At 50.6% G+C, this 25,000-nt stretch overlaps 2 protein-coding genes across 2 annotated transcripts in view; both read right to left on the bottom strand.

The window, feature by feature from the left end:
* The window catches only part of LOC133360127 (GTPase-activating Rap/Ran-GAP domain-like protein 3), a 59,288-nt gene extending 39,998 nt beyond the window's left edge, over positions 1 to 19,290 (bottom strand). Inside the window, 2 exon segments of the mRNA XM_061578712.1 lie at positions 4,497 to 4,594; positions 19,118 to 19,290. Coding sequence (XP_061434696.1) covers positions 4,497 to 4,594; positions 19,118 to 19,290 — 271 coding nt within the window.
* Positions 18,209 to 25,000, bottom strand: part of GARNL3 (GTPase activating Rap/RanGAP domain like 3) — an 89,918-nt gene continuing 83,126 nt past the window's right edge. The window contains exons 21-24 of the mRNA XM_061578714.1: positions 21,711 to 21,843; positions 21,368 to 21,607; positions 20,261 to 20,381; positions 18,209 to 19,413 (exon numbers count right to left, since the gene is read on the bottom strand). Of these exons, the coding sequence (XP_061434698.1) occupies positions 19,290 to 19,413; positions 20,261 to 20,381; positions 21,368 to 21,607; positions 21,711 to 21,843 (618 nt within the window). The 3' untranslated portion in view covers positions 18,209 to 19,289. The remainder of the gene's footprint in view (positions 19,414 to 20,260; positions 20,382 to 21,367; positions 21,608 to 21,710; positions 21,844 to 25,000) is intronic.

Here is a 25,000-nt window from a genome sequence, read left to right on the forward strand (position 1 = left end):
GCCTTCCCATCAACCAGAGGCGAGGAGTGGTGGTCGTGGTTACTTATGCCCCCACCGAAGACGAACATCCGTGGAGGGATGCAGCAAAGCCGATGAGTCAGACGCTTTCTATGACCTCCTGTCACAGGTGCTGGCTAAAGTGGCCACTCGGGACAGAGTCATCTTGTTGGGTGACTTCAATGCCCGAGTTGGTCATGATGCTGGCACCTGGTCTGGAGTGATTGGAAGGCATGGGCCAGATCAGCTCAATAATAACGGTAGGAGGCTGCTAGATTTTTGTGCAGCCCATGGGCTTGTAATTACCAACACGCTCTTCCGGCATCGGCGCATCCACACATCATGGATGCATGCCGGGTCCAAGCAAGAACATCTGCTGGACTACATAGTGACGGACCAGCGGATGCGAGCCCATGTCCTTGACACCAGGACCTACCGTGGAGCTGATCTGTCCTCTGACCATCGACTAGTCATCTGTAAGATGCGCCTGCCTTTCTTCCACTCCGGTGGTGGGTGTACACCCAGGATCCCATTCCAACCAAAAGTGGCCTGGTCTCAGTTAGCTGATGAAAGTTGCAAGCGAGAATTTCATCATCGCTTGCAGCTGGGGTTGGCATCGTCCCCCACTCCACCTGATGTCGAGGGTAAATGGGCGAGGTTTAAGACTGTGACTCATGCAGCTGCAATGGCTGCTTTGGGTACGCGGTCCAGACCTCCCCAGAAACCCTGGCTGACAGAGGAGGTGTTCAGGTTAATTGAGAAAAAGCGACAGGCCCACTCTCATCGCCTACAGCATCCCACGTCAGAGAATGAGGAGGTTTACCGCAGCCTTCGCTCGGAAGTTCGGAGAGCCGTAAGGCGCTGTAAGGATGGGTGGTGGTCGCGGGTTGCTGAGGAGATGGAGTCTGCCTCAGTGGCCCGTGATCACAAATCACTATTTAACTCCATCAAAAAAGTAACCTGCAGCGCCACACCTATTACCATCATTAGAGGAAAAAACGGTGATCCAATCTCCGACCCCCAGGAACAGGTTTGCAGATTTGCTGAGCATTTCTGTGAGGTCCTGGGGGAGGGAAATTCTCTCAGCCAGGAAAACATCATGGCACAAAGTGGGGATAACCCTGCTGAGGCTGCGGTGCCTCAAATATTGGAAGAGGTCACCCCCTGTGAGTGGCTGGCTGAGGTGCCAGCTGTTGAGGAAGTACTGAGGGCGATCCGGAGTCTGAGACCAGGGAAGGCACCGGGCAGAGATGATCTCCCAAGCGAAATGCTGAGGGAGGGTGGCGTTTGTGCACAGACTGCCCTATATGACATCATAACAACAGTCTGGACCACTGGACGGGTTCCGCAGGACTGGAAGGATGCCCTGGTGGTCCCCCTCTTTAAGAAGGGGGACCGCACAGACTGTAACAACTACAGGGGCATCTCACTCCTCAGTGTGCCGGGTAAGGTCCTGGCAAGGATTATTCAACATCGCCTTGCTAGGCACGCTGAGGAGAGGCTTGCGGAGCCCCAATGCGGTTTCAGGAAAGGGCGGTCCTGCACAGATGCCATATTTTCTGTCCGTCTGCTACAGCAGAGGTGTAGGGAATTCCAAAAAGACCTACATCTCTGCTTTATTGACCTGGTCAAGGCCTATGATACCATCAGTAGGACTGGGCTCTGGGTTGTTCTTCGTGCTTTCGGAGTCCCTGACCCTCTGCTCACGATCATTAAGGACCTTCATGATGGTGAGCGGGCCCGGGTAAAACTACGTGGCCGGGAGTCGGAGCCTTTCCCTGTACACCTTGGGGTGCGACAGGGATGTCCTCTGGCTCCCACATTATTTAACATCTATTTTGACCGCGTAGTTCGTGAAGCCTTCAATAGCTGTACCGGGGGAATTTCCATTTGGTACAGATATAATGGGAGGCTGATCGACGCCCGGGTGCGATCAAGGGATGGCTCCCTATTGGTCAACCACGTTATGTATGCCGATGATTTGGTAATAGCTGCTCATTCAGAAGAGGAGTTGGAGACGCGCTGCTGCTGAGACTGGAGCGTGCCACTAAGAGGTGGGGCCTTACCATCAGCCCCACCAAAACCAAGCACCTGCCTGGGTATTTTGTACCATCGGACACTCCACCCCCACAACTCCCAATTGGTGATGGGGCAGTTGTGGAGAGAGTGGAGAGTTTCCCATACCTGGGCAGTGTGCTTTGACCGGCTCCAGTCTAACAGCAGAGGTCTCACTCCGAATCAGTTGAGCGGCATAGACTCACACCACATGCCCCAACCGTCTGTTACAGTGTAGTAGCTACTATTACGTAACTACTACTGCGTAGTAGCTACTACACGTGTAGTAGCGACTACATATGTAGTAGCTACTACTACGTAACTACTACACGTGTAGTAGCTACTACACTTTCAAGGGCTCCCGGGCTAAATGCTTTCGAGCTTTCATTTCCGGTTCAGTGATTCTGCACTTGCTCTATTACTATAGTACTATACCGCCTTCGACTTTTACGAACGACCGGGTGTTTAGGGTTAGGGTTGATGACAATGATGATGATGATGATGACGATAATAACGATGATGACAATGACGACGATGATGATGACAATGATGATGGTGATGACAATTATGACGATGATAACAATGGCGATGATGACGATGATGACGATAATGACCACGACGATGACGACGACGATAACGACGGTGACGATGACGACGATGATGACGATCATGACGACGGCGACGACGATAACGACGGTGACGATGACAACGATGACGACGACGAATAAAAAATAAATGGAAGAGAACTCACCGGCGGCGTCATTATGTCAACAATGTTTATTACAACATCAGTGTCTTCTGAACGTGACGCCATGAACACGCACGGAGCACGTGGCTCCCCCCTCGCCCCTCCCCCGTCGAGGCGGAGCGACAAGCACAACAACACCGAGCCGCGCGCCTACGTCACAGACGCCCCCAACACGTGGTCCTGTGTCGTCACAGCTCCGTCGTCATCAGCCAAGGTCGTCGACGCGATTATTGTTGTCGTCTTACGTTCATCGTCTGAGGTTCGTATACAAAACTACAAACACGCGAACAAAGTTAACGGGCCGATAAACAACAACAACAGCAAACAAAAAAACGTAAAAAAATTCGAAAATAAACAAAAAAATATTCTCCGGTGTGTGTGTGAGTTTTATTTACGGTTGTGCCGCATCGTTAAAACAACAACAACAACAATAATATTAACAATTGATCATTAATGATTGAGTAGATTTGGTGTTGGCGCTGCTATAGCTGCTGCTGGGCACAGCGGTGGCTAGGAGATGTTAACTACCTCGCCTGGTGTGCAGGAGGTCGTGGGTTCGATCCCGACCCTGACGCCTGCTGCTGCATATTTGGAGTTTGCGTGTCTCTCTCTCTCATCATCATCATCACGGTGGCTAGGAGATGTTAACTACCTCGCCTGGTGTACAGGAGGTCGTGGGTTCGATCCCGACCCTGACGCCTGCTGCTGCATATTTGGAGTTTGCGTGTCTCCTCTCTAATCATCATCATCACGGTGGCTAGGAGATGTTAACTACCTCGCCTGGTGTGCAGGAGGTCGTGGGTTCGATCCCGACCCTGACGCCTGCTGCTGCATATTTGGAGTTTGCGTGTCTCTCTCTCTAATCATCATCATCACGGTGGCTAGGAGATGTTAACTACCTCGCCTGGTGTGCAGGAGGTCGTGGGTTCGATCCCGATCCTGACGCATGCTGCTGTATATTTGGAGTTTGCGTGTTTCTCTCTCTCTCTCTCCCTGTGGTCGCGTGCATTTTCTCCGGGTCCTCCGGTTTTTCCCTCCACATTTAGAAACGCCCGTTTCGAGTGTTTGGCTACGGCTATCAGGTGAAGAACAGGTCTGTCTTTCCGACAGACGCTGTCTTTCCGACAGACCTGTTCTTCACCCGAGGACGGCTGCTTGCGTTGCGGCCGAAACGTCGTGAGAATTGTATTTTATTATGTTTGATTTTATTATTTTATTATTCCCTTCTACGTGACTTTACCGAAAGAACCTATGAGGGTGGGGGAGATCTTCGTCCCTACCAATTTTGCCATTTCGCTCGGCGAATATTTCACGCGAGACGGAGAACGAACGCGCCGGCGCGCGTGCGCGAACGGGCGGACGCGCGGACCCCCTGAAGGTCAGCGGGCGCGCCAGCATCACGCCCCGGGCGACGGAGTGCGGTTAAATCGGTCAGCGCGGACACGCAAACGCTCGCGTACACAAGCGGTGCTTCAACAAGCAACAAAAATGTGAACACTCAAATGGTACCAATCGTTTTCAACGCCGTGCCTGGACTCTTATCCAGGTAGTCTCCAGAGCCACGGAGACACATTTCTCGTAGAGGTGTTGCAAATTCTAAGAAGTGTTCGCACTTGCGTTGAAGCACCCTGCATATATATATCTACACACACAGGCCACGTTGTAATCTACAATCAACAACGTCACCGCAAGTCACTTGCATCATCGTCACAATCATCGTCGTCGCTGCTTTTCCTCTCGAAATACTTGGCCCTGGCATAGGAACGTGGAGTCGCCACCACCGGCTTCAGGGGGCTGTAAACGGGAGGTGAGGACCGCGCTCCCGAACGCTTTGGCGCGGAAGAGGAACCCAAGCCCGTTGTGACGTCATCACCGTCGTCATCGCTGTCGTCATCGCCGTCGTCATCGTCACCGTCGACCACCGCTCCGTGCGGAGCTTCGAACACAGCCTGACGTCACAAACTATCACCACCACCACCACCACCGCCACCACCACGAACTTATCGAACAGAATACATACCGCCGAGGCATATCAACAGGGTCACAACAGCTACAAAAACAACAACAACAACACCCGCCATTCGGCCACTAACTCGCCGTGACGTCACCATGGCACCCGTGCCAGGCCAGGTGCACTTTGAGGGCCACGTGAAGTGTGAAGACTTGCTGCTGATAGGAGGTCACGGGACAGACCCAGCAGGTGCCACGGATAAGGCTGACTGAGATGACCGGTAGATGCACCACCAGCTGTACCCCCCACTGTGCCAACTTGATGTATTTTAGCCGCCCGGCGCTCCGCTCTCGTTGTTGTAAGCGTCGCTCCTCTGCCCTCCGTTGTTATTCGAGGGCGACTGCCTCCAACACACAAAGGCAAAGATATAGCCTTAACAGACTGTAGGGGCAAGTGCTGTTAGCGAGCAACTATGAAGACCGGCACGGCACATGAGGGGCTGGGTGGCCAGCACCACGCCCGGTCGCCTTTGTCCTCCCCAGTGGCGATGTTTACTACACACCTCACCAGGTACTCATTTGAGGCTGAGTTGACCCAGGGGAGGGCCCAGGACCGATTCAGAAAATCGTCACCATGTGTTAGCCGCGAGCGGCCATTACTGGTGACGTCACACACACCACCACCACCACCACCCACACCACCCACACAACCCGCCTGCAACTGCCTTGGACCACCTGCGATCCGCCCGGAACCGCCCTCGACTGCCAGCGACCGCCCGGAACCACCCGGAACCGCCCATGATCGCCCGGAACCGCCCTCGACCCGCCCACGACGCCTGGGCGGCCGTGGAGGGGGGGGGGGGGAGGTGGTGGATTAAAACGTCGCGGGAATACGAATTCGATGGCCAATCCAGTCGTAGCCAACGTGGGGCCAATATTGGTATGTGGTCGCATCATCGTTGGCATGGGGTCGGATCAACGTTGGTATGTGGTCGGATCAACGTTGGTATGTGGTCGGACCAACGTTGGCATGGGGTCGGACCAACGTTGGTATGGGGTCGGACCAACGTTGGCATGGGGTCGGACCAACGTTGGTATGGGGTCGGACCAACGTTGGTATGGGGTCGGACCAACGTTGGTATGGGGTCGGACCAACGTTGGTATGGGGTCGGATCAACGTTGGCATGGGGTCGGACCAACGTTGGTATGGGGTCGGATCAACGTTGGCATGGGGTCGGATCAACGTTGGCATGGGGTCGGACCAACGTTGGCATGGGGTCGGATCAACGTTGGCATGGGGTCGGACCAACGTTGGCATGGGGTCGGACCAACGTTGGCATGGGGTCGGACCAACGTTGGCATGGGGTCGGATCAACGTTGGTATGGGGTCGGATCAACGTTGGCATGGGGTCGGACCAACGTTGGTATGGGGTCGGATCAACGTTGGCATGGGGTCGGACCAACGTTGGTATGGGGTCGGACCAACGTTGGCATGGGGTCGGACCAACGTTGGCATGGGGTCGGATCAACGTTGGCATGGGGTCGGATCAACGTTGCACCGGCATCGACCGGACAGTCCACTCACCCCCTCCCTCCATGCGCCCATCCGTGGTCTACCCGGCAGCGGAAACGGTTTCACAGAGGGCGACTCAATCGGCAAGTGACCCGGGGTGCGGTAAGGTGTGGGGGCTACGCCAGTCTCTTCCGAGAGGTGAGAGAGTGGGACAAAAGCGCGCTCGTTAGCAGGCCGTTGCAGGGGTTGCGCCTTTAGCCTTCACCTTTGCGGCTGAATGGATTTTAAATCATCATCAACATCAACAACATCGTTATTATCATCATTACTGCTGTCGTAATCAACACCACCACCACCACCACCAATCACCACTGTTACCATCACAAAGACACCATAGTTACCAAAGGGACGTCACCGCTATATGCACAGATTTCCACTTAAAAGATTTAACAGTAACATCGTCATAAGTATGGAGAATCCCACCCCAACCTCTCCCGCGGTGCCAGTCTTCTCCCGTGTAACCAAGTAACCAAGTTAGACCCCGCGGAAAACAAAGTTCGGTTCTCAAAATATTACGGACAAGCGAACGCGACGGTGTCAATGTAACTCATTCTCTGCATGACAGAGGTTCTGCATTTTGGTACCGTGCTGGTTTACAATCAATAATTAATCAAAATAATACTAAATACTTTATATACACATATACCGGTATGTACACAACGTGAAGTCAAAGGCGGTTTAAAGACGAGCCACACATCCCGAGCCGAGCCAGCACGGTATGGGTGGTTTTTCCACTGGCTCGTTGCTGAGCCGAGCCAGAACCAAACCGTGATGGACCCGGGCCTCACAAGACGACATTTGAATCTTGGCTTGGGGCCAAGCAGGGCAGGAACGTGGGATAATTATGCATTCTAAACTAAACTTTCCTTTGCTATGAGACATCTCCTTTACCAGTGGCAAAATATAGTAATAGGTTTTTACCCTTTCAACTGGTACATCAGAGTTGTTTTTTTTGTTTGCATTTTGACTGCTTGTGTTGTGGTTATTGCAAACATGATGCCTTGTATAAAGGTGTCAGTTTTTGCACCAGTTGAAAGGGTAAACACCTATTACTATAAACTTTCCTATATTTTTTCCAGGTAAGGTGCACTGGGCAAAATATCTATTTTTCGGAAGCGATCTGGCCAGGCACGATAGCTCAACGAAGTGGCTCATCATCACGTGGAAATGCATAGCAGTCAAATACTCAAAACGCGTGTTCATTCTAAATGTGGAGGGAACAACCAGAGGACCCGAAGAGAAATTGACACGACCACAGAGAGAGAGAGAGACACCGCAAACTCCAAATATACAGCAGCAGGCGTCAGGGTCGGGATCGAACCCACGACCTCCTGTACACCAGGCGAGGTAGTTAGAATCTCATAGCCACCGTGGCGTTAGGGTCCGGGATCGAATCCATGACCTCCTGTACACCAGGCGAGGTAGTTAACATCTCCTAGCCACCGCGGTGCCCACGCCTAAGCGGTGTGACCCAAAGTCAGGCAGGAACCCAAAAAGTGAGGCTTTCACGGGTAGGCAAGCGCAATTAGTAACAACTACAAGAGCAATTCTAATAGTAATTACCAGTGGCTTAGTAACGGCATTATCAGTGGCGTAGTAGCGGCATTATCAGTGGCGTAGGAACGACATTATCAATGGCGTAGTAACTACATTATCAGTGGCGTAGTAACGGGCATTATCAGTAGCGTAGTAGCGGTACTATCAGTGTGTTAGTAGCTACATTATCAGTGGCGTAGTAACTACATTATCAGTTCAGTAGTGTAGCAACTACATTATCAGTGGCGTAGTAACTGCATTATCAGTGGCGTAGTAACTACATTATCGGTAGTGTAGTAGCGGCATTATCAGCGGTGTAGTAACTACATTATCAGTGGCATAGTAATGACATTATCAGTGGCGTAGTGACGACATTATCAGTGGCGTAGTAACAACATTATCAGTGGTGTAGTAACTACATTATCAGTGGCGTAGTAACTACATTATCGGTAGGTGTAGTAGCGGCATTATCAGTGGCGTAGTGACTACATTATCAGTAGTGTAGTAACTACATTATCAGTGGTGTAGTAACTACATTACCAGTGGCGTAGTAACAACATTACCAGTGGTGTAGTAACGGCATTATCAATGGTGTAGTAACTAGATTATCAGTGGCGTAGTAACTACATTATCAGTGGCGTAGAAAACAACATTATCAGTGGCGTAGTAACTACATTATCAGTGTTGTAGTAACTACATTATCAGTGGTGTAGTAACTACATTATCAGTGGTGTAGTAACTACATTATCAGTGGTGTAGTAACTACATTATCAGTGGTGTAGTAACTACATTATCAGTGTTGTAGTAACTACATTATCAGTGGCCTAGTAACTACATTATCAGTGGCGTAGAAAACAACATTATCACGTGGCGTAGTAACAACATTATCAGTGGCGTAGTAACTACATTATCAGTGGCGTAGTAACGACATTATCAGCGGTGTAGTAACTACATTATCAGTGGCATAGTAATGACATTATCAGTGGCGTAGTAATGACATTATCAGTGGCGTAGTAACGACATTATCAGTGGCATAGTAACTACATTATCAGTGGCGTAGTAACTACATTATCAGTGTTGTAGTAACTACATTATCAGTGGCGTAGTAACGACATTATCAGTGGCGTAATAACTACATTATCAGTGTTGTAGTAACGACATTATCAGTGGCGTAGTAACTACATTATCAGTGTTGTAGTAACTACATTATCAGTGGCGTAGTAGCTACATTATCAGTGGTGTAGTAACTACATTATCAGTGGCGTAGTAGCTACATTATCAGTGGTGTAGTAACTACATTATCAGTGGCGTAGTAACGACATTATCAGTGGCGTAGTAACTACATTATCAGTGGCGTAGTAACTACATTATCAGTGGCGTAGTAACTACATTATCAGTGGTGTAGTAACTACATTATCAGTGGCGTAGTAACGACATTATCAGTGACGTAGTAACTACATTATCAGTGGCGTAGTAACAACATTATCAGTGGTGTAGTAACTACATTATCAGTGGCGTAGTAACTACATTATCAGTGGTGTAGTAACTACATTATCAGTGGCGTAGTAACTACATTATCAGTGGTGTAGTAACTACATTATCAGTGGTGTAGTAACTACATTATCAGTGGTGTAGTAACTACATTATCAGTGGCGTAGTGACGACATTATCAGTGGCGTAGTAACAACATTATCAGTGGTGTAGTAACTACATTATCAGTGGCGTAGTAACTACATTATCAGTGGTGTAGTAACTACATTATCAGTGGCGTAGTAACGGCATTATCAGTGGCATAGTAACAACATATCAGTGGCGTAGTAACTACATTATCAGTGGCATAGTAACTACATTATCATTATTGTAGTAACTACATTATCAGTGGTGTAGTAACTACATTATCAGTGGCATAGTAACTACATTATCAGTGGCATAGTAACTACATTATCATTAGTGTAGTAACTACATTATCAGTGGCGTAGTAACTACATTATCAGTGGCGTAGTAACTACATTATCAGTGTCGTAGTAACGAGATTATCAGTGGCATAGTAACGAGATTATCAGTGGTGTAGTGACTACTATCAGTGGCGTAGTAACTACATTATCAGTGGCGTAGTAACTACCTTATCAGTGGCGTAGTAACGACATTATCAGTGGCGTAGTAACTACATTATCAGTGGTGTAGTAACTACATTATCAGTGGCATAGTAACTACATTATCAGTGGTGTAGTGACTACATTATCAGTGGCGTAGTAACTACATTATCAGTGGCATAGTAACTACATTATCATTATTGTAGTAACTACATTATCAGTGGTGTAGTAACTACATTATCAGTGGCATAGTAACTACATTATCAGTGGCATAGTAACTACATTATCATTAGTGTAGTAACTACATTATCAGTGGCATAGTAACTACATTATCATTAGTGTAGGAACTAAATTATCAGTGGCGTAGTAACTACATTATCAGTGGCATAGTAACTACATTATCAGTGGCATAGTAACCACATTATCAGTGGCGTAGTAACAGGTAGGACCCCCCAAGATTGTGATTGCCCCCAGTTCAGACGGAGTTTGCGGTGTCTCTTTCTCTGTCTCTCTCCACGTGGCCGCGTGGTTTTTCCTCCGGGTCCTCTGGGTTTTCCCTCCACATTTAGACTCAACATCACGAGGGAGTTCAGACGTGAGATGATTTGGCTGCTACTCTTTGATGATGATGACGCTTCGTGGAGTGACGTCATCCGTGATGGACCGGACTAATGAGAGTTGCGCAGCATCAAATGTTCTTACTTCGGGGCCGTCCATAAATGACGTCACGCGATTTTGGACGATTTTTGACCCCCCTCCCCCCATCGTCACAAAAAAGTCAGAGCCCCCCCTCAAATATGACGTCACACAACTCTGCCCCCTGCCCCCCCAAAATAAAACATGCTTCAAATCGCTTTAAACTGTTGTCATTGTAGTGCGTATTTAATGTGGCGCTGCACTCTGATGTTGTAGGGGAAAACATTTATCAAAAAGTCTATTTAATTAAGTAGAACGTGTTGTCTATATTTATTTAAAGCTGCGCTTTTTGATGTGACGTCACATTTCTCAACCCCCCCCCCCCCCCTCGTCACACATCGTCACAAATGTCTGACCCACCCCCCCCCAGGTGCGTGACGTCATTTATGGACGGCCCCTTAGTTTGAGTCGTGAGCAGCGGGGCTGGGGGGTCGAACTCGGGGTTGACGTGTCACCGCCCACCACCCCCCTCAAAAACAAACAAAGACAAAGCTCCCCCGTGTAGCCTTCACAGACTGTTGGGGCAAGTGCCGTTAGCGTGCGGGGCCTACGAATGCCGGCACCGTGGCGCACGCGGCGTCTGGGTGGCCAGCACCACGCCCGCGGCCGCCTTTGTCTCTCTCCGTGAGACCCCGAGCGAGAGTCGAACTCTTCGCAGCGGTGCGAGCCGCTAACCGCTGCGCCACCGCTCCCCGCACAACAACAACAACTCTAGATTTGAAGCTTTCGTGACTGCAAGGATTCATATTCTTAGGTTTTTTCGGTAAAGTCACGTAGGTAAAACATTAAAATTATTAAAAGTAAAATAAAATAAAGATAAAAATCACGACGTTTCGGAGGCAACACAAGCTACCTACGTGACTTTACCAAAAAAACCTAAGAATAACAACAACAACAGCAGCAGCAGCTTGTAAAGTCACGTAGAATGGAAATAATAAAATAAAAAAAATTAAACGTAATAAAATTATTCTCACGACGTTTCGGCCACAACGCAAGCAGTCGTCCTCAGGTGGAGAACAGGTCTGTCGAGAAGACAGCGTCTGAATGACACACCCCAGGCTTGGAGCGACTATTTAAGCTGGGTTGGAGGGGGAAGAGCGCCTTGACAAAATAATTTGCATATCAAGAGGAATTTAGCATATTTGTGGGAAATGCAGATATGCGATTAGTACTACTTGTGAAATGCGTGGGAGGACGGCTGCTTGCGTTGTGGCCGACACGTCGTGAGAATTATTTTATTATGTTTTATTTTATTATTTTATTAAAAATAAACATAATAAAATATTAGGTTTCATTTTTATTATTTTATTACTTCCCTTCTACGTGACTTTACCGAAAGAACCAAGAAGATGAATCCCTGCAGTCACGAAAGCTTTAAATCGAAACAACAGCAGCAACCGCCATTCGCCACTAAGTGGCGGTGTCACCGCCACCACGACGCTTGTGCCAGGCTAGGTGCACCTTGAGGCCACCACGTGAAGTGTCGAACGCCCGCTGGCACGAGGTCACGGGGCAGACCCAGCAGGTGCCACGGGTCGACTGACACGGACACGTGCACACACGCGCACACGTTTACCAGGATTTAATAATAAATACAAAAACACATCCACGACACATCGATGTATTCCTTAACCCCCCTCCCCAGCTCAAACTAAATTGCATACGAAAGTCAAAGTTGTAGTTTCTTAGTTTTGCTTTCGTTAAAAAACAAAAGACGACGATTATTTTGTTCCGACAGTTTTGCCCCCTTTCCAGCGAACGGGTGTGTGTCTGTTGTTGTTGTTTGTCATTGTTGTTGTTGTCGTTGCTCATCGTTGTTGTTGTTGTCATTATTTGTCGTTGTCGTCGTCGTTGTTTTTTGCTTAAATATGGAAAAAAAATCAAACCCCGGCGGTGTTTTGTTTGTTTGCTCTGCATAGCAACGCGGGTGAGCAGGTGGGTGAGCGGGTGGGTGAGCGAGCGGGTGGGTGAGCAGGTGGGCGAGCGGACGGCGAACGGGCGGGCGAGCAGGTGGGTGGGCGACCGGGTGAGCGGGCGGGTGGGCGAGCGGGCGGGCGAGCGGGCGGGCGGGCGAGCGGGCGGGTGAGCGGGTGAGCAGGTGGGTGAGCGAGCGGGCCCTGGGGCATGAAGCTACTAAACAAACGAAACTAAACCTATTGGGGGAGGGCATCATCCAGTAGTAGAATGACCATGGCTGACGGTGATGATGGTGGTGATGATGATGGTGATAATGATGTCTTGGTGGGAGGCCATCATCCAGCAGTGGATTGACCACGGCGACGAAGATGACGACGGGACAGTAGCTGCGAGTGGTGGCGCAGTGGTTGACTCACGGTGCCAGCAAACCCACGGGCAAAGAAACCCCAAGACAGGGTGAAGTGTGGTGAAGTATGGCCACACGAACCTTTAAAAGGACCGGAACGGCCTGTTGATGAGACCCACTCAACGCTACCCATAGACTCAAACCTGCCCATAGACTCACCACTGCCCATAGACTCAACACTGCCCTAGACTCAACACTGCCCATACACTCACCACTGCCCATAGACTCAACACTGCCCATAGACTCACCACTGCCCATAGACTCAACACTGCCCATAGACTCAACACTGCCCATAGACTCAACACTGCCCATACACTCAACACTGCCCATAGACTCAACACTACCCATAGACTCAACACTGCCCATACACTAACACTGCCCATAGACTCAACACTACCATAGACTCAACACTGCCCATAGACTCAACACTACCCATAGACTCAACACTGCCCATAGACTCAACACTACCCATAGACTCAACACTACCCATAGACTCAACACTGCCCATAGACTCAACACTACCCATACACTCAACACTGCCCATAGACTCAACACTACCCTAAGACTCAACACTACCCATAGACTCAACACTACCCATAGACTCAACACTGCCCATAGACTCAACACTACCCATAGACTCAACACTGCCCATAGACTCAACACTGCCCATAGACTCACACTGCCCATAGACTCAACACTGCCCATAGACTCAACACTGCCCATAGACTCACACTGCCCATAGGCTCAACACTGCCCATAGACTCACACTGCCCATAGACTCAACACTGCCCATAGACTCAACACTGCCCATAGACTCAACACTGCCCATACACTCAACACTGCCCATAGACTCAACACTACCCATAGACTCAACACTGCCCATACACTCAACACTGCCCATAGACTCAACACTACCCATAGACTCAACACTGCCCATAGACTCACACTACCCATAGACTCAACACTGCCCATAGACTCAACACTACCCATAGACTCAACACTACCCATAGACTCAACACTGCCCATAGACTCACACTACCCATAGACTCAACACTGCCCATAGACTCACACTACCCATAGACTCAACACTACCCATAGACTCAACACTACCCATAGACTCAACACTGCCCATAGACTCAACACTACCCATACTCAACACGACCCATAGACTCAACACTGCCCATAGACTCAACACTACCCATAGACTCAACACTACCCATAGACTCAACACTACTCCCATAGACTCAACACTACCCATAGACTCAACACTACCCATAGACTCAACACTACTCCCATAGACTCAACACTGCCCATAGACTCAACACTACCCATAGACTCAACACTGCCCATAGACTCAACACTACCCATAGACTCAACACTGCCCATAGACTCAACACTACCCATAGACTCAACACTGCCCATAGACTCAACACTACCCATAGACTCAACACTACCCATAGACTCAACACTGCCCATAGACTCACACCCATACTCAACACTGCCCATAGACTCAACACTACCCATAGACTCAACACTACCCATAGACTCAACACTACCCATAGACTCAACACTGCCCATAGACTCACACACCCATACACTCAACACTACCCATAGACTCAACACTGCCCATAGACTCAACACTACCCATAGACTCAACACTGCCCATAGACTCAACACTACCCATAGACTCAACACTACCCATAGACTCAACACTGCCCATAGACTCAACACTGCCCATAGACTCAACACTACCCATAGACTCAACACTGCCCATAGACTCAACACTACCCATAGACTCAACACTGCCCATAGACTCAACACTACCCATAGACTCAACACTGCCCATAGACTCAACACTGCCCATAGACTCAACACTGCCCATAGACTCAACACTGCCCATAGACTCAACACTACCCATAGACTCAACACTGCCCATAGACTCAACACTACCCATAGACTCAACACTGCCCATAGACTCAACACTGCCCATAGACTCAACACTGCCCATAGACTCAACACTGCCCATAGACTCAACACTGCCCATAGACTCAACACTACCCATAGACTCAACACTACCCATAGACTCAACACTGCCGATAGACTCAGACTCAACACTGCCCATAGACTCAACACTGCCATAGACTCACACTAGGCCATAGACTCAACACTACCCATAGACTCAACACTACCCATAGAACTCAACACTGTCCATAGACTCAACACTGCCCATAGACTCAACACTACCCATAGACTCAACACTACCCATAGACTCAACACTACCATAGACCTCAACACTACCCATAGACTCAACACTACCCATAGACTCAACACTACCCATAGACTCAACACTGCCCATAGACTCAACACTACCCATAGACTCAACACTACCCATAGACTCAACACTGCCCATAGACTCAACACTGCCCATAGACTCAACACTACCCATAGACTCAACACTGTCCATAGACTCAACACTGCCCATCGACTCAACACTACCCATAGACTCAACACTGCCCATAGACTCAACACTGCCCATAGACTCAACACTACCCATAGACTCAACACTGCCCATAGACTCAACACTACCCATAGACTCAACACTGCCCATAGACTCACGTTTGCACAACTGAAAGGCGTGAGCCGCGGCAGTTCTAATCCAAAAACCCGTCCGCGTCGTCGTCCCGTCGAGGGCAGGCAAAGTGGGACACGCGCCGTGCGATGACTGAGAGAAACAAACTGCGAGCGTTGGGGTTAACCGAGGTGGCAAACGGCACCCGCCGGCGGGGTCGGTGGCAAGTCGCTCGGGTACTGCCCCAGGGGCTTCGGAGAGTGAGAGGCATCTGGGCGGGAATTGAACTCGGGGGCCAAAGCTTTGTCAAAGTGATCATCGTCAAAGTGATCATCGTCAAAGTGATCATCATCTCGATTTAAAGCTTTCGTGACTGCAGGGATTCATCTTCTTGGTTCTTTCGGTAAAGTCACGTAGATGGAAAATAATAAAAATTAAACATAATACAATAATTCTCACGACGTTTCGGCCACAACGCAAGCAGCCGTCTTCAGGTGGAGAACAGACCTGTTGAGTCTATGAAGACGGCTGCTTGCGTTGTGGCCGAAACGTCGTGAGAATTATTTTATAATGTTTTATTTGTATTATTTTATTATTTTCCTTCTACGTGACTTTACCGAAAGAACCAAGAAGGTGATCATCATCGTCGTCGTCGTAGGCGGCGGCCATGGTCTTTCTACTGCTGGATGAAGGATTTTCCCAAGCTCTAAGGCTGGGGAAGGGGGGTGGGGGTGGGGTGAGAAGGGCAAGATATCTGTCCATACTTCACCGCTCTGGTGAGTGTGTGATCTGGTAGAGATGCAATGAGCACGTGCACACACACAGAGACATGGCAGTGGAGAAATAATTGAAATCGTGGCACTGCGATGATGATGACGATTATAACATCATGACGAATACGTCATCACCATGACGTCATGATAATTACGTCATCATCACGATGCCATTATGATGAGGACATCGTCGTGATGTCATAATCATGATGATGACTTCACGGCGATGACGTCACGGCGACGATGACATCATCAACATGACGTCATCATCATCATCACGTCATAATCACGACGACATTATGATGACGACATCGTCGTGATGTCATAATCATGATGATGATATGACATCACGGCGATGACGTCACGACGACATCATCAACATGACGTCATCATCATCACACGTCATCATCACGACGTCATTATGATGACGACATCGTCGTGATGTCATAATCATGATGATATGACATCACGGCGATGACGTCACGACGACGATGACATCATCGCCATGAATTACAACATTGACCCCCAGCTCTCTGCGATCTGGCTCATCTGATTTAATTTATGCAAATGTTATTCAAATTGGGTCGCCCACGTTGGCGTGATACATTTGAAACGGCTCTTCCTTGCACGTTTGGCAATTAACGTCACAAATTCTAGATTTGAAGCTTTCGTGACTGCAAGGATTCATATTCTTAGGTTTTTTTCGGTAAAGTCACGTAGTTAAAAAATTTAAATTAATAAAAGTAAAATAAAATAAAATTCACGACGTTTCGGAGGCAACACAAGCTTCCGTCTTCAGGTGGAACCGTCACAGCCACGACAGCTGTATCAACTAAATGAGAGATTGCAAGAGCTACCACTCCGTATATATAATGGTTGGAGAGGGGAAGGGCCAGGTACGGCACACTTTTTATGAATTTACGTGACTTTACCGAAAAAAACCTAAGAATATTAACGTCACTAATTATCAAGATGTCCCCACCCCCCCGTAAGAGCCAAAGCCAATGCCTCATTTCAAAATCCATCCCTCCTTATCGTAGCCTAAACCTCTGCACATGATTTCAGGGGGGGCAAATCCAGGGTTACGATAACGCCGTAGCATTTCTAGGGGTAAGCAAACCTTGTACCCGAGTGGTAGTGCACACCGTGTCAACCCATCACGGGTTGCCCCCCGTATTCTTACGCAGGGAAATTGAGTTTTCAGGTCCATACGGGCGTACGGACGTTTCAGTACGGGCGAAAGTGTTTTGTCCATTTGTTTGTGTTTCTCTCCTTGTGATGGGACTTTGTGGGGTGAACGTTGAGATTTATAAAGAGCACGGGTTGATCAATAAGGTCTGAGTTGGTCTGTGATAAGGTGGGGCACTGATAAGGGGTTGACAGGTATGGTAATGTATAGTGTAGAGGGTATAGCAGTGTATAGTAGTGTATAGTAGTGTAGTGTATAGTAGTGTATATTGTAGTGTATAGTGTAGTGTATATTGTAGTGTATAGTAGTGTATATTGTAGTGTATAGTGTAGTGTATATTGTAGTGTATATTGTAGTGTATAGTGTAATGTATAGTGTAGTGTATAGCAGTGTATAGTAGTGTAGTGTATAGTAGTGTATATTGTAGTGTATAGTGTAGTGTATATTGTAGTGTATAGTAGTGTATATTGTAGTGTATAGTGTAGTGTATATTGTAGTGTATATTGTAGTGTATAGTGTAATGTATAGTGTAGTGTATAGTAGTGTATATTGTAGTGTATATTGTAGTGTATAGTGTAGTGTATAGTGTAGTGTATACTAGTGTATATTGTAGTGTATAGTGTAGTGTATAGTGTAGTGTATAGTGTAGTGTATAGTAGTGTATAGTGTAGTGTATAGTGTAGGTAGGTATTGTAGTATAGTGTAGTGTATAGTAGTGTATATTGTAGTGTATAGTGTAGTGTATATTGTAGTGTATATTGTAGTGTATAGTGTAGTGTATAGTGTAGTGTATAGTAGTGTATATTGTAGTGTATAGTGTAGTGTATATTGTAGTGTATAGTAGTGTATATTGTAGTGTATAGTGTAGTGTATAGTAGTGTATAGTGTAGTGTATAGTGTAGTGTATAGTAGTGTATATTGTAGTGTATAGTGTAGTGTATAGTAGTGTATATTGTAGTGTATAGTGTAGTGTATATTGTAGTGTGTAGTGTAGTGTATAGTAGTGTATAGTGTAGTGTATATTGTCGTGTATAGTGTAGTGTATAGTAGTGTATAGTGTAGTGTATAGTGTAGTGTATAGTGTAGTGTATAGTAGTGTATAGTGTAATGCATACCTGTCAACCCACACGGTTTACCCCGTATTCTAGCATGGGGAAATTGAGTTTTTCAGGTCCATGCGGGCGTACGGCCGTTTCAGTATGGCCAAAACCCCCCCCGTAATTTTGGTCTCTTTGCATTTCTCCCTTGCGATGGGACTTTGTGGGGTGAACGTTGAGATTCACGATGGGCTATGGGGTGATCAACAAGCTCTGAATTGGTCTGTGATAATGCGGGCACCGATAATGGGTTGACAGGTATGGCCGCACCTAATGACGACAGTCCCCTATTGCAAGCCCGGACCGCTTGCATTGAGCGATCCGGAGAATATGGAGCGAGCGATCGACCTTTGGCCGCGCCTGGTGCATGGACCCAGCGCCAATGGGGGGGGGGGGAGGGGTGAAAGAGGTGTGGCTATCGTCGTCATCATCGTCGTCATCATCTTCATTGTCGTCATCATCATCGTCATCATCATCATCGTCATCATCATCACCATCGCCGCCGCAGCCGCCATCACTTGAGATCGACGTCGTCTCCCTCGTCGAGCGACGCCGACAGGCGGAAGGGGCTCGACGGCTCGGCTCCCCCGGGGGTCCGCGGCCTCCTTCTGCCGCGCGCCGCGGCCACGCACGCCGTGGCCAGGCCGGCGACCGCCGCCGCGTCCGACGCGACCGACACGCACGCCGCCATCACGCCGACGACGTCGCCGCCATCGCCGCCGCCGGTGCCGTCCGCCTCCTGCGACGCGCCGGCGAGGGGGGTGGCTCGGAGCCCCCCGACGAAGAGGACGACTCGAAGCTGCGAGATGTGAACCTGGGGGTGGAGTGAGGTGGGGGGCAGGTGGATATGGGTGAAAAAGAGCTTCCTAGCTCATCGGATTCTTCGGGTGTAAGTAACAGATTCTGATGGCTCTGGTGGTGGTGGAGGCGACGGTGGTGGCGGTGGCGTTGTGGGGTTTTAATGTTCTGGGAGCGGAAGCTATGGGTAGTGTTGAGTCTGTGGGTAGTGTTGAGTCTGTGGGTAGTGTTGAGTCTATGGGTAGTGTTGAGTCTATGGGCAGTGTTGAGTCTATGGGTAGTGTTGAGTCTATGGGCAGTGTTGCATCTATGGGTAGTGTTGAGTCTATGGGTAGTGTTGAGTATATGGGTAGTGTTGAGTCTATGGGTAGTGTTGAGTCTATGGGTAGAGTTGAGTCTATGGGTAGTGTTGAGTCTATGGGCAGTGTTGCGTCTATGGGTAGTGTTGAGTATATGGGTAGTGTTGAGTCTATGGGTAGTGTTGAGTCTGTGGGTAGTGTTGAGTCTATGGGCAGTGTTGAGTCTATGGGCAGTGTTGAGTCTATGGGCAGTGTTGAGTCTATGGGCAGTGTGTGTGTATGTGTGTAATAGTGTGGTGGTTAGCGCTATGCTGCGCTACAAACCCGGCGACCCGAGTTCGACTCCCGCTCACTCAGCCTCAAATGAGTACCTGGTGCTGTGTGTAAAACTCCCCACTGAGGAGACAAAGGCGGCCGGGCGTGGTTGCTGGCCACCCACCCCCTCGTGCGCCGTGCCGGCCTTCATAGGTGTTCGCTAACAGCACTTGCCCCTACAGTCTATTTAGTCTATACGGGGGATCTTTGTCTTTGTGTGTAATAGGTCTTTGCGTCTTTGTGCGTCACCTGTCGCTGCTTGTGGATCGTGGGGGGCACGCTCTCTCCCCGGAGGGCCCCCCCCCCCGTGGCCACCTTTGCTTCCCGCTTGCAGCTTCGCCTCGTGCCTGCGGGAGATCTTCAGAGAGGCCTGCACACCGCGTTGGTGACCGTTCATCAGAGGTCGCAACCGGGTACCCGATACCCGTACCCTACCCGATACCCGGCCGGGTACGGGTACGGGTATCCGTTTGCGACCCTGGTGCGGCCGGGTACGGGTACGGGTAGGCCGTGAGTCACTGGTGAGTAACTGTTTGTCACTCATTTCGGGTAGGGTACGGGTACGGGTAGGGAATGGGTACCCGTACCCGGCCGGGTACGGGTACCCATTTGCAACCCTGGTGCTGCCGGGTACGGGTAAGGAATCAAAACCCGTTTGCGACCTCTGCCAGTCATTACCATTGCCGCTGCTGTTGTTGTTGTCGTTGTTGTTGTTATCGTTGCGCTTGTTGACCCGGGAAATGCCTCGCTTTTTTGGGTTCCTGCCTGACTTTGGGGCACGCTGCTGAATCGTGGGCACCGCGGTGGCTAGATGTTAACTACCTCGCCTGGTGTACAGGAGGTCGTGGGTTCGATCCCGACTCTGACGACTGCTGCTGTATATGTGGAGTTTGCGTGTCTCTCTCTCATCATCATCACGGTGGCTAGGAGATGTTAACTACCTCGCCTGGTGTACAGGAGGTCGTGGGTTCGATCCCGACCCTGATTCCAGCTGTGTATTTGGAGTTTGCGTGTCTCTCTCTCTCCCTGTGGTCGTGTGGATTTTTCTCCGGTTCCTCCGGTTTTCCCCTCTCCATATAAAAAATCAACGTGACGTCCATTCTCCCACCCAGTCGTCCATTCACCCATCCGGTCCTCCATCCGTCTAGTCGTCCAATCATCCATCCGGTTGTCCATTCACCCACCCAGTCGTCCATTCACCCATCCAGTCGTCCATTAATCCGTCTTCTCCTCCATTCACCTCTCCACTCGCCTCACCCCCTCCGTCTAGTCATCCACTTGTCCACTCCCCCGTCCTCTCGTCTACCGCCCGCCCACCCGTCCACCCGTCCACTCCTCCACCCGCCCCGAGCTCACCCAGCAGCTCCCTGCGAGTGCGCGTCGCGATCTCCTTGATCTCCATTCGCGTCGACGGCAGGGAGTGCGACGCTGGGATGGGTGGCGGCTGGGCGCCCCCCCCGCCCCCTCCACCCCCACCGGGGGCCGCCTGTGGGCTAGTGGCCACGGCCACAAGGGGGGACTTGAGCGGCCTTTCGATGCTCCTCCCCACCAGGTTGCTGAGAGGGATCTTGTAGATGTGACGCGGCTGATGCTCCCCTGTGGCGGGCGGAGGGTGGAGGGACATCATCGTCATCGTCAGCAGTGCGAGCGGCAGCGTGGCGCGTGGTCACGTGACCGCTGACCCGAGGGCGGTCCTCACCGTCCTGCGACAGGGCGGGCGGCAGCGCCGGCTCCTCGTCGCCGGGCGGCGTCTGCGGCGTGGTGACGGCGCTGTGCTCCGTGGAGCAGCGCCGCGACGTCACCAGGCCCGACGCCATGAAGAAGATGTCCGACTGGCGTCACGCGCAGCGTCACACACACAGCATCATACATAGCGTCATACATAGCGTCACACATAGCGTCATACAGCATCATACATCAACACACAGTGTCACACACGGCGTCACAGAGCGTCACACACACAGCGTCACACACACAGCGTCACACATAGCGTCACACATAGCTTCATACATCAACACTCAGCGTCATCACACAGCATCACACACACAGCGTCACACACAGTCACACACAGCGTCACACACACAGCGTCACACACACAGCATCACACACACAGCGTCACACACACAGCCTCACACACACAGCATCACACGCATAGCGTCACACACGCAGCGTCACACACACAGCGTCACACACGCAGCGTCACACACACAGCGTCACACACACAGTGTCACACACACAGCGTCACACGCATAGCGTCACACACGCAGCGTCACACACACAGCGTCACACACACAGTGTCACACACACAGCGTCACACGCATAGCGTCACACACGCAGCGTCACACACACAGCGTCACACACACAGTGTCACACACACAGCGTCACACGCATAGCGTCACACACGCAGCGTCACACACACAGCGTCACACACACAGCGTCACACACACAGCGTCACACACACAGCGTCACACACACAGCGTCACACACACAGCGTCACACACACAGCGTCACACAGTCACACCAGGTCACACACCACAGCGTCACACACACAGCGTCACACACACACAGCGTCACACACAGCGTCACACACACAGCGTCACACACACAGCGTCACACACACAGCGTCACACACAGCGTCCACACACAGCGTCACACCACACAGCGTCACACACACAGCGTCACACACACAGCGTCACAGCTTTCACACACCAGCGGTCACACACACAGCGTCACACAACACAGCGTCACACACACACACAGCGTCACACACACAGCGTCACACACACAGAGTCACACACTCAGCGTCACACCCTCAGCGTCACCACACACACAGCGTCACACACACGCGTCACACACACAGCGTCACACACACAGCGTCACACACACAGCGTCACACACACAGCGTCACACACACAGCATCACACACACAGCGTCACACACAGTCACACACAGCGTCACACACAACAGCGTCACACACACAGCGTCACACACACAGCGTCACACACAGTCACACACAGCGGTCACACACACAGCGTCACACACACAGCGTCACACACACACACAGCGTCACACACACAGCGTCACACAAACAGCGTCACACACACAGCGTCACACACACAGCGTCACACACACAGCGTCACACCAGTCACACACAGCGTCACACACACAGCGTCACACGCATAGCGTCACACACGCAGCGTCACACACACAGCGTCACACACACAGTGTCACACACACAGCGTCACACGCATAGCGTCACACACGCAGCGTCACACACACAGCGTCACACACACAGCGTCACACACACAGCGTCACACACACAGCGTCCACACCACAGCGTCACACACAGTCAACACAGCGTCACACACACAGCGTCACACACACAGCGTCACACACACACACAGCGTCACACACACAGCATCACACACACAGCGTCCACACACACAGCGTCACACACAGTACACCACACACAGCGTCACACACACAGCGTCACACACACAGCGTCACACACACAGCGTCACACACACAGCGTCACACACACAGCGTCACACACAGTCACACACAGCGTCACACAAACAGCGTCACACACACAGCGTACACACACACACAGCGTCAACACACAGCGTCCACACACACCAGCGTCACACACACAGCGTCACACACACAGCGTCACCACACAGCGTCACACACACAGCGTCACACAACAGCGTCACACACACAGCGTCACACACACAGCGTCACACACCACAGCGTCACCACACACAGCGTCACACACACAGCGTCACACACACAGCGTCACACACAGTCACACACAGCGTCACACACACAGCGTCACACACACAGCATCACACCACACAACATAACACACACAGCGTCACACACAGCATCACACACACAGCATCACACACACAGCGTCACACACACAGCGTCACACACACACAGCGTCACACACACAGCGTCACACACACAGCGTCACACACACAACATAACACACACAGCGTCACACACACAGCGTCACACACACACAGCGTCACACACACAGCATCACACACACAGCATCACACACACACAGCGTCACACACACAGCGTCACACACACACCAGCGTCACACACACACAGCGTCACACACACAGCGTCACACACACAGCATCACACACACAGCGTCACACACACAGCGTCACACACACAGCATCACACACACACAGCGTCACACACACAGCGTCACACACACAGCGTCACACACACACAGCGTCACACACACAGCGTCACACACACAGCGTCATCACAACACACAGCGTCACACACAAGCGTCACACACACAGCATCCACACACACACAGCGTCACACACACAGCGTCACACACGGTCCCACACACAGCGCTCACACACCACAGCGTAACACACACAGCGTCACACACACAGCGTCACACACCACAGCGTCACACACAGCAGCAGCGTCACACACACAGCAGTCACACACACAGCAGCAGCGTCACACACACAGCGTCACACACACGCGTCACACACACAGCGTCACACACACAGCGTCACACACACAGCGTCACACACCACGTCACACAGCCGTCACCACACAGCGTCACACACACACAGCGTCACACACACAGCGTCACACACACAGCGTCACACACACAGCGTCACACACACAGCGTCACACACACAGCGTCACACACACAGCGTCACACACACAGCGTCACACACACAGCGTCACACACACAGCGTCACACACACACCGCGTCACACACACAGCGTCACCCACACAGCGTCAACACACACAGCGTCACACACCACAGCGTCACACACACCACAGCATCACACCCACACAGCGTCACACCACACAGCGTCACACACACACAGCCGTCACACACACAGCGTCACACACAGCGTCACACACACAGCGTCACACACACAGCGTCACACACACAGCGTCACACACACAGCGTCACACACACACAGCGTCACACACACAGCG

This window comes from Lethenteron reissneri, chromosome 67 (assembly GCF_015708825.2).
Source record: "Lethenteron reissneri isolate LAM-NWPU_2019-01 chromosome 67, ASM1570882v1, whole genome shotgun sequence".
Taxonomy (NCBI): domain Eukaryota; kingdom Metazoa; phylum Chordata; class Hyperoartia; order Petromyzontiformes; family Petromyzontidae; genus Lethenteron; species Lethenteron reissneri.